Here is an 11,279-nt window from a genome sequence, read left to right as displayed (position 1 = left end):
ACTGATTAAACACCTCTATTACTGGAAGGTTTGTTGAATGGATGAATGAAGAGATAAGATGGATGGAGTGATGGATGTGGATATTGAATTTTGGTCACTTCCTCTGGGTCACCATGCAGCTACTGGACATATGAAGAGAAAGACAAAACCTCACGATCCATGCTTATCATTTGAGAAAGATGGAGTAGATTCTTCCCAAACTTCTGTTCACTCATCCTTCAGTGGAGACATTTTCTTTCTTTCTGTAAGGAATAAAGTGTTTTGTATTATGCTGCTTTTTTTTTTTAAATTAGCTCTTGGATGTAGGAACTGGTGGTGTATTCAGGTCATGTTGGAGTTAGGACAGTGACGAGGTTTCCACCTGCTGTACACTGCAGTGATAAAGTGAGAACGTTTGACGACCACATTCCTCAGAGGTTGTGATGAAGGGATTATGAAGTATCTGCAAATATGGTGATATAATCATAAAACTGACTGAGTAATCCACTTCTGCACTCAGACTTGTATGAGACCCATTTCCACCCTGTGATTGGTAAATCATCAACCCTTTCACAGAAGTCACAAGTGTCGCTCAGGCATGATGGTGCAAAACTCCATGTGCAATCAGGAGCTATTTGGGCTTCAGCTTATTGAGTGGTGATGAAATTTGGAGATATTTGGGCTTTAGCTTATTGGGTTATTATGGATTTTGGTGATATTTGGGCTTCAGCTTATTGAGTAATTCTGGATTTAGGAGATATTTGGGTGTGGTAGCGGGGGCATGGTCAAGCGTCAGTCTGTGACCGGAGGGCGGAGTCAGGGAAGGTAAGTGGCAGAATCACTGCACCTGATGTTGGTTAATCTGTGTTTGTGTGTCTTCCCCAGTGACCACGCCCTATATAAGGAGAAAGAGAGAGCAGAGGAAGGAAGCTCCCTCCCAACCACAATGCATGTGTGTGTGATAGTGTGAGTGAGTGAGTGAGTAGAAGCTGAAAAGCTAAATTAAGTAAAATAAAAAGTTTTCTTTGCGGAACTTAATCCTGGCCTGCTGTCTTTCTGTGCTCCACTCATACAAACTGCCACAGTCGTGCCGAAACCCGGGAAATTCGAGCACAGGAAGAACAGCCCCATGGAGTCCTCCCCCTTCGTGGACCTGGTCCACGCCCTCACCATGGCCCAGCAGAGCCAGCACCAGGCACTAGTCACCCTCCGAAAGGAGCAGGAGCACCGGTTCGAGGCCTTGGTGCTGGTGCAGCAGTAAGACCGACAGGCGTTCCGGCACCTCCTCGCGTCGGCGGGGTCCACCACCTCCGCCGCCGCGGGCCCTTCTCCCCTCACCCTCACTAAGATGGGCCCGCATGACGACCCCGAGGCCTTCCTCATGCTCTTTGAGCAGGCAGCAGAGGCCTCGGGCTGGCTGGTGGAACGGCGCGCCTCCTCCCCCTGCTAACGGGTGAGGCGCAGCTGGCCGCACTACAGCTCCCCGCTGATCGCCGGCTGGTCTATGCGGACCTTCGCCAGGCCGTCCTCCAGCGGGTGGGGCACACCCCTGAACAACAGTGACAGAGCTTCCACGCTCTGCGTCTGAAGGAAGTCAGCCGGCCATTCGCGTTTGGCCAGCAGCTCTGGGACGCCTGCTGGCGGTGGTTGAGGGCCGACAACCGCGACGCCGAGGGGATCATCGATCAGGTGGTACTGGAGCAGTTCATCACCCGCCTACCAGAGGGAACCGCGGAGTGGGTCCAGTGCCACCCCCCGGCGTCGCTGGATCAGGCCATCGAGTTGGCGGAGGACCATTTGGCGGCTGTTCCGACGGCAGGACAGCGGACATCCTCTTCTCTCTCTCTCCCCCTCTCTCCCCCCCTCCTGTGTCTTGTCCTCGCCCCGTTCCCCCACCGCGGGGGCCGGCCCCACCCCAGCTGGCCTGTTGCACCTGCGGTGCCCTCCTGTTTTCCCCTTCTGTGTCTGTCTCTTCCCCTCCCCCCGGTGAGTGAGCCCCAGAGCGCCGGTGCAGAGAGGAAGCCCGGGCCGGTTTGCTGGCGCTGCGGGGAGCTGGGTCACCTCCAACAGCAGTGCTCGGCGATGGAAGTGGACGCGGTGGTTCGGATCCCCGACGCGCCAGGAGCCGCCCTCGATCAGGCCGGAGCGTATCGCATACCGGTGAGTATCCAAGGGGATACATATCAGGCTTTGGTGGACTCTGGCTGTAATCAGACCTCAATTCACCAAAGCCTGGTGCAAGGTGAGGTATTGGGGGGAGCACAGGGGGTGAAGGTGTTGTGTGTGCACGGGGATATTCACAGCTACCCTTTAGTGTCAGTCCACATTCTTTTCCGAGGGGAAAAATTTAGAGTAAAGGCGGCGGTTAATCCTCGACTCACCCACTCGATAATTTTGGGGACTGATTGGCTGAGATTCGCGGAGTTAATGAGCCATCTAGTGAAGAGTGGGTCCTGCCGTAGTTCAGCAGGGGGAGGTCCCGGTGTCGCTTTGGCGGGAGCAGCTGTCACAGAGCCGTCTACGTCATCTCTGCGTCAGAGTGAGGAGCAGCAGGCTCCTCCTCCTTCTCTCGGGGAATCCCTTGGGGATTTCCCGTTAGAGCAATTGCGAGACGAGTCTCTGCGGCATGCGTTTGACCAAGTGAGAGTAATCGATGGTCAAACACTCCAGCCAAACGCCACCCCGTCCTTCCCCTATTTTTCTATGATGAAGGATAGGTTATACCGGGTGACGCAGGACACTCAGACTAAAGAGCAAGTCACGCGGCTTTTGATTCCAAAGAACCGCCGGGAATTGGTATTTCAGGCGACTCACTTTAATCCCATGGCTGGACACTTAGGGCAGGATAAGACACTAGCCCGACTAATGGCCCGGTTCTATTGGCCAGGGATTTGCGGCGATGTCCGTAGGTGGTGTACGGCGTGCCGCGAATGCCAGTTAGTAAATCCAGCGGCCATTCCAAAAGCGCCTTTGCGCCCTCTCCCATTAATCGAGACCCCGTTTGAAAGAATTGGGATGGATCTCGTCGGGCCATTAGATCGGTCAACACGAGGGTACCGCTTTATTTTAGTTCTGGTGGACTATGCAACGTGATACCTGAAAGCAGTGCCTCTTCGCAATATCTCAGCACGCAGTATTGCGGAAGCGCTCTTCCGCGTCATCTCCTGAGTTGGAATCCCAAAAGAGATTCTGACTGATCAAGGCACCTCGTTTATGTCACGTACACTGAATGAACTGTATGGGTTATTAGGTATTAAGCCGATCTGCACCAGCGTGTATCACCCACAAACGGACGGTTTAGTTGAACGGTTTAATTGCACCCTCAAAAATATAATTAAAAAATTCGTAAGTGAGGACGCACGTAATTGGGATAAATGGCTCGAACCCTTATTTGCAGTGCGAGAGGTCCACCAAGCCTCCACAGGGTTCTCCCCGTTTGAATTGTTATATGGGCATAAGCCGCGTGGCATTCTAGATGTGCTGCGAGAAAATTGGGAGGAGGGACCTTCGCCCAGTAAAAATCAAATTCAATATGTTATGGACCTGCGTGCAAAACTTGACGCACCTAACCCAGGAGAATTTGCGGCAGGCCCAAGAACGGCAAACCCGCCTGTACGACAGGGGTACGTGCCTTAGGGAGTTCGCACTGGGAGATAAAGTTCTCGTACTGTTGCCCACATCGAGCTCCAAATTAATCGCCAAGTGGCAAGGACCCTTTGAGGTCACACGGCGAATCAGGGATGTCGACTACGAGGTGAGGCGAATGGACAGGGGTGGGGCGCTACAGGTTTACCACCGCAATCTGCTCAAACTCTGGAACGAGGAGGTCCCTGTGGCGTTGCTGTCGGTGGTTCCGGAGAAGGCGGAGCTGGGGCCGGAGGTTCAAAAGGGAACATTGGCATCACATACCTCTCCGGTCCCCTGTGGAGACCACCTCTCCCTGACCCAACTCGCGGAGGTCGCCCAGTTGCAGACAGAGTTTTCGGACATGTTCTCGCCCCTGCCCGGCCGCACCGACCTCATAGAGCACCACATTGAGACACCCCCGGGGATGGTAGTGCGCAGCCGCCCTTACAGGCTACCCGAACACAAGAAAAAAATGGTTCGGGAAGAACTCGAGGCCATGCTCGAAATGGGCATCGTTGAGGAGTCCCACAGTGACTGGAGCAGTCCGGTGGTCTTGGTCGGTCCGGTTCTGTGTAGACTATAGAAAAGTCAACGCGGTGTCTAAATTCGACGTGTACCCAATGCCTCGTATTGATGAGTTGCTCGATTGACTAGGCACTTTTACCCGACACTGGATTTGACAAAGGGTTATTGGCAGATCCCCTTGACTCCATTATCCCGAGAAAAAAACGGCCTTTTCCACACCGTTTGGCTTACACCAGTTTGTCACACTTCCTTTTGGGCTGTTTGGGGTGCCCGCTACGTTCCAGCGACTGATGGATAGGGTCCTCTGCCCCCCACGCCACCTATGCGGCCGCGTACCTAGATGATATCATTATTTATAGTAATGACTGACCGCGGCACCTACAACACCTGAGGGCCGTCCTTAGGTCGCTGAGGTGGGTGGGTCTCGCAGCCAACCCGAAGTGTGCAATTGGGCGGGTGGAAGTACGGTATCTGGGCTTCCACTTGGGCAACGGGCAGGTGCGTCCCCAAATTAACAAGACAGCAGCAATTGTGGCCTGCCCGAGGCCCAAAACCAAAAAGGGGGTGAGACAGTTCCTGGGGCTGGCTGGCTACTATCGTAGGTTTATACCTAATTATTCGGATGTCACCAGCCTGCTGACTGATCTCACTAAAAAGGGGGCACCAGATCCAGTCCAGTGGACGGAGCAATGCCAGCGGGCTTTCTCTGAGGTGAAGGCTGCACTGTGTGGGGGGCCACTGTTACACTCCCGTGACTTTTCTCTCCCCTTTACGTTGCAGATGGATGCGTCGGACAGAGCGCTGGGGGCCGTTCTGTCCCAGGAGGTGGAGGGGGAGGACCGTCCTGTACATAAGCAGGAAGCTGTCGGTGCGTGAGGGGCGCTACAGCACCATTGAAAAGGAGTGCCTGGCGATCAAGTGGGCGGTCCTTGCCCTCCACTACTACCTCCTGGGGCGCTCTTTCACCCTCTGTTCGGACCACGCGCCCCTCCAGTGGCTCCACCGCATGAAGGATGCCAACGCGTGGATCACCCGTTGGTATCTGGCACTCCAGCCCTTTAATTTCAAGGTGGTCCACAGGCCGGGGGCGCAGATGGTCGTGGCGGACTTCCTCTCCCGTCAAGGGGTGGGGGAGTCGGCTGCAGGCCGGATGGCTGCCCGGCCTGAGTCGGGCGGTGGGGGTATGTGGCAGTGGGGGCGTGGTCAAGCGGCGGTCTGTGACCGGAGGGTGGAGTCAGGGAAGGTAAGTGGCAGAATCACTGTACCTGATGTTAGTTAATCTGTGTTTGTGTCTCTTCCCCAGTGACCATGCCCTATATAAGGAGAGAGAGAGCAGAGGAAGGAAGCTCCCTCCCAACCACAACGCATGTGTGTGTGTGATAGTGAGAGTGAGTAAAAGCTGAAAAGCTAAATTAAGTAAAATAAGTTTTCTTTGTGGAACTTAATCCTGGCCTGCCGTCTTTCTGTGCTCCACTCATACGGTACGAACTGTCACATTGGGCTTCAGCTTATTGATTTATGGATTTTGGAGATATTTGGATTTTGGTGATATTTGGACTTCAGCTTATTGAGTCGTTATGGATTTTGGAGATATTTGGGCTTCAGCTTATTGAGGAATTATGGATTTGGGCTTCATCTTATTGATTTATGGATTTAGGAGATATTTGGGCTTCAGCTTATTGAGTGACTATGGATTTGGGAGATATTTGGGCTTCAGCTTATTGAGGAATTATGGATTTACGAGATATTTGGACTTCAGCTTATTGAGTAATTATGGATTTAGGAGATATTTGGGCTTCAGTTTATTGAGTGACTATGGATTTGGGAGATATTTTGGCTTCATCTTATTGAGTGACTATGGATTTTGGTGATATTTGGGCTTCAGTTTATTGAGTGATTATGGATTTGGGAGATATTTTGGCTTCAGCTTATTGAATCGTTATGGATTTTGGTGATATTTGGGCTTCAGCTTATTGAGGAATTATGGATTTAGGAGATATTTGGGCTTCAGCTTATTGAGTGACTATGGATTTTGGTGATATTTGGACTTTAGCTTATTGAGGAATTATGGATTTGGGCTTCATCTTATTGATTTATGGATTTAGGAGATATTTGGGCTTCAGCTTATTGAGTGACTATGGATTTTGGTGATATTTGGGCTTCAGCTTATTGAGAAATTATGGATTTACGAGATATTTGGACTTCAGCTTATTGAGTAATTCTGGATTTAGGAGATATTTGGGCTTCAGCTTATTGAGTGACTATGGATTTGGGAGATATTTTGGCTTCATCTTATTGAATCATTATGGATTTTGGTGATATTTGGGCTTCAGCTTATTGAGGAATTATGGATTTAGGAGATATTTGGGCTTCAGCTTATTGAGTGACTATGGATTTTGGTGATATTTGGGCTTCATCTTATTGAGTGATTATGGATTTGGGAGATATTTTGGCTTCAGCTTATTGAATCATTATGGATTTTGGTGATATTTGGGCTTCAGCTTATTGAGGAATTATGGATTTAGGAGATATTTGGGCTTCAGCTTATTGAGTGACTATGGATTTTGGTGATATTTGGACTTCAGCTTATTGAGGAATTATGGATTTAGGAGATACAGTGCCTTGCAAAAGTATTCATACCCCTTGAACTTTTTCACATTTTTCCACCTTACAACCACGAACTTAAGTTTTTATTGAGATTTTATGCGATAGACCAACACAGAGTAGCACATAATTGTGAAGTGAAACGAAAATGATAAATGGTCTTCAAAATTTTAAACAAATAAAAATCTGAAAAATGTGGTGTACATTAGTATTCAGCCCCCTGTACTCTGATACCTCTAAATACAATCCAGTGCAATCAATTGCCTTCAGAAGTCATCTAATGCCGCTTTTTCACTACAAACGCGGCTGAGCCGTGCCGTGCTGAGTCGAGCTGAGCGGGGCTGTTGGAGTTGCATTTCGACTACAACCGCGCTGAACCGTGCTGGCTGGAAGTGGGTGGACACATTGGGTGGAGTTAGCGAAAGTGGGTGGACGTCACGTGATGTCGTTAAGCAGCTCAAACAGTGACATCAGTGAGCTTTTAAGCGGTAGTCTCACGACCCGAATACTAAACAATAAACATGGAGGACATGGAGTCGTTAGTGTTGCTGGTCTTGGTGCTGTGGCTTGTTGTCACCACCAACGCCAACAGATACTGGCAAGAGCGTATAGATGAGATGAGGCGCATAAGGCTTCAAAAATTCTCGTAATTCGTAATTATTCTTCTTCCGGGTTTACAGTGTTGACAGATCCCAGCGTGCTCGCGGGGCGTGTGTGGGCATGTGAGGACACTCCTCCTCACCAATCAGTCCACAGGGGAGTGTCTGCTCACGCCCCCAGCCTCACTCGGCTCGGTTTGGCTCGCTTCAGCCCCACTCCAAAACCGTGCGAGTTTTAGGGGCTAAGCAGGGCTGAAGCGAGCCGAGTCGTGCTGTTTTTTGGTAGTCGAAACGCGAGCCGTGTCGGGCTGAAGTGAGCTGAAGCGAGCTGAAGTGAGCTGAAAAAGGGTAGTGGAAAAGGGCCATAATTAGTTAAGAGTCCTACTGTGTGTAATTTACTCTCAGCATAAATACACTTGTTCTGTGAAGGCCTCAGTGGTTTGTTAGAGAACACTGAAGAACAAACAGCATCATGAAGACCAAAGAACTCACCAGACAGGTCAGGGATAAAGTTCTGGAGAAGTTTAAAGCAGGGTTAGGTTATAAAAAAATATCCCAAGCTCTGAACATCTCAAGAAGCACTGTTCAATCCATCATTCAAAAATGGAAAAAAGTATGGCACAACTGCAAACCTACTAAGACATGGCCATCCACCTAAACTGACAGAGCGAGCAAGGAGAGCACTGGTCAGAGAAGCAGCCAAGAGGCCCATGATCACTCTGGAGGAGCTGCAGAAATCCACAGCTCAGGTGGGAGAATCTGTGCACAGGACAACTATAAGTCGTACACTCCACAAATCTGGCCTTTTTGGAAGAGTGGCAAGAAGAAAGCCATTGTTGAAAGACCGGCATAAGAAGTCCCGTTTGCAGTTTGCCAGAAGCCATGTACCGTAGGGGACACAGCAAACATGTGGAAGAAGGTGCGTTGGTCAGATGAGACCAAAGTTGAACTTTTTGGCCTAAATGCAAAGCGCTATGTGTGGCGGAAAACTAACACTGCTCATCACCCTGCACACACCATCCCCACTGTGAAACATGGTGGTGGCAGCATCATGCTATGGGGATGCTTTTCTTCAGCAGGGACAGGGAAGTTGGTCAGAGTTGATGGGAAGATGGATGGAGCTAAATACAGGGCAATCCTGGAAGAAAACCTGTTGGAGGCTGCAAAAGACTTGAGACTGGGAAGGAGATTCACCTTCCAGCAAGACAATGACCCTAAACATACAGCCAGAGCTACAATGGAATGGTTTAGATCAAAGAATATTCATGTGTTAGAATGGCCCAGTCAAAGTCCAGACCTAAATCCCATTGAGCATCTGTGGCAAGACTTGAAAATTGCTGTTCACAGACGCTCTCCATCCAATCTGGCTGAGCTTGAGCTATTTTGCAAAGAAAAATGGGCAAAAATTTCAGTGTCTAGATGTGCAAAGCTGGTAGAGACATACCACAAAAGACTTGCAGCTGTAATTGCAGCAAAAGGTGGCTCTACATAGTATTGACACAGGGGGGCTGAATACTAGTGCACATCACATTTTTCAGATTTTTATTTGTTTAAAATTGTGAAAACCATTTATCATTTTCATTTCACTTCACAATTATGTGCTACTCTGTGATGGTCTATCACATAAAATCTCAAAAACTTTTAAGTTCGTGGTTATAAGGTGGAAAAATGTGAAAGTTCAAGGGGTATGAATACTTTTTCAAGGCACTGTATTTGGGCTTCATCTTATTGAGTGACTATGCATTTTTGGAGATATTTGGGCTTCAGCTTAGTGAGGAATTATGGATTTTGGAGATATTTGGGCTTCAGCTTATTGAAGAATTATGGATTTAGGAGATATTTGGGCTTCTGCTTATTGTAGTTATGGATTTTGGAGATATTTGGGCTTTATCTTATTGAGGAATTATAGATTTAGGAGATATTTGGGCTTCAGCTAATTGATTTATGGATTTTGGTGATATTTGGGCTTCAGCTTATTGAGGAATTATGGATTTAGGAGATATTTGGGCTTCATCTTATTGAGTAGTTATGGATTTTGGAGATATTTGGGCTTCAGATTATTGAGTAATTATGGATTTAGGAGATATTTGGGCTTCATCTTATTGAGTAGTTATGGATTTTGGTGATATTTGGGCTTCAGCTTATTGAGGAATTATGGATTTAGGAGATATTTGGGCTTCAGATTATTGAGTAATTATGGATTTAGGAGATATTTGGGCTTCATCTTATTGTAGTTATGGATTTTGGAGATATTTGGGCTTTATCTTATTGAGGAATTATAGATTTAGGAGATATTTGGGCTTCAGATTATTGGAGTAGTTAAGGATTTTGGAGATCTTTGGGCTTCATCTTATTGAGTAGTTATGGATTTTGGTGATATTTGGGCTTCAGTTTATTGAGGAATTATAGATTTAGGAGATATTTGGGCTTCAGCTAATTGATTTATGGATTTTGGTGATATTTGGGCTTCAGCTTATTGAATTGTTATGGATTTAGGAGATATTTGGGCTTCAGATTATTGAGTAGTTATGATTTTGGAGATATTTGGGCTTCAGCTTATTGAATCGTTATGGATTTTGGTGATATTTGGGCTTCGTCTTATGGAGGAATTATGGATTTAGGAGATATTTGGGCTTCAGCTTATTGATTTGTGGATTTTGGTGATATTTGGGCTTCAGTTTATTGAGGAATTATGGATTTAGGAGATATTTGGGCTTCATCTTATTGAGTAGTTATGGATTTTGGAGATATTTGGGCTTCGTCTTATTGAGGAATTATGGATTTAGGAGATATTTGGGCTTCAGCTAATTGATTTATGGATTTTGGTGATATTTGGGCTTCAGCTTATTGAATTGTTATGGATTTAGGAGATATTTGGGCTTCAGATTATTGAGTAATTATGGATTTTGGAGATCTTTGGGCTTCATCTTATTGAGTAGTTATGGATTTTGGTGATATTTGGGCTTCAGCTTATTGAGGAATTATGGATTTTGGAGATATTTGGGCTTCAGCTAATTGATTTATGGATTTTGGTGATATTTGGGCTTCAGCTTATTGAACTGTTATGGATTTAGGAGATTTTTGGGCTTCAGCTTATTGAGGAATTATGGATTTAGGAGATCTTTGGGCTTCATCTTATTGAGTAGTTATGGATTTTGGTGATATTTGGGCTTCAGCTTATTGAGGAATTATAGATTTAGTAGATGTTTGGGCTTCAGCTAATTGATTTATGGATTTTGGTGATATTTGGGCTTCAGCTTATTGAATTGTTATGGATTTAGGAGATATTTGGGCTTCAGATTATTGAGTAATTATGGATTTTGGAGATATTTGGGCTTCAGCTAATTGATTTATGGATTTTGGTGATATTTGGGCTTCAGCTTACTGAACTGTTATGGATTTAGGAGATTTTTGGGATTCAGCTTATTGAGGAATTATGGATTTAGGAGATATTTGGGATTCAGATTATTGAGTAATTATGGATTTTGGAGATATTTGGGCTTCAGCTTATTGAGGAATTATAGATTTAGTAGATATTTGGGCTTCAGCTAATTGATTTATGGATTTTGGTGATATTTGGGCTTCAGCTTATTGAATTGTTATGGATTTAGGAGATATTTGGGCTTCAGATTATTGAGTAATTATGGATTTTGGAGATCTTTGGGCTTCATCTTATTGAGTAGTTATGGATTTTGGTGATATTTGGGCTTCAGCTTATTGAGGAATTATGGATTTAGGAGATATTTGGGCTTCAGATTATTGAGTAATTATGGATTTAGGAGATATTTGGGCTTCAGCTAATTGATTTATGGATTTTGGTGATATTTGGGCTTCAGCTTATTGAATTGTTATGGATTTAGGAGATTTTTGGGCTTCAGATTATTGAGTAATTATGGATTTAGGAGATCTTTGGGCTTCATCTTATTGAGTAGTTATGGATTTTGG

The 11,279-nt window shown here is 46.4% G+C and overlaps 1 protein-coding gene across 1 annotated transcript in view; it reads left to right on the top strand.

Annotated features, from left to right (window-relative positions):
- The first annotated feature begins 5,466 nt into the window (after nt 1-5,466).
- LOC132864364 (major facilitator superfamily domain-containing protein 12-like) overlaps nt 5,467-11,279 on the top strand; it is a 40,037-nt gene continuing 34,224 nt past the window's right edge. Inside the window, exon 1 of the mRNA XM_060897779.1 lies at nt 5,467-5,519. Within this exon, the coding sequence (XP_060753762.1) occupies nt 5,498-5,519 (22 nt within the window). The 5' untranslated portion in view covers nt 5,467-5,497. The remainder of the gene's footprint in view (nt 5,520-11,279) is intronic.

This window comes from Neoarius graeffei, chromosome 17 (assembly GCF_027579695.1).
Source record: "Neoarius graeffei isolate fNeoGra1 chromosome 17, fNeoGra1.pri, whole genome shotgun sequence".
NCBI classification, from domain to species: domain Eukaryota; kingdom Metazoa; phylum Chordata; class Actinopteri; order Siluriformes; family Ariidae; genus Neoarius; species Neoarius graeffei.
Note: the sequence above shows the minus strand (reverse complement) of the source record. Positions and strands in the feature narration are given on the sequence as shown.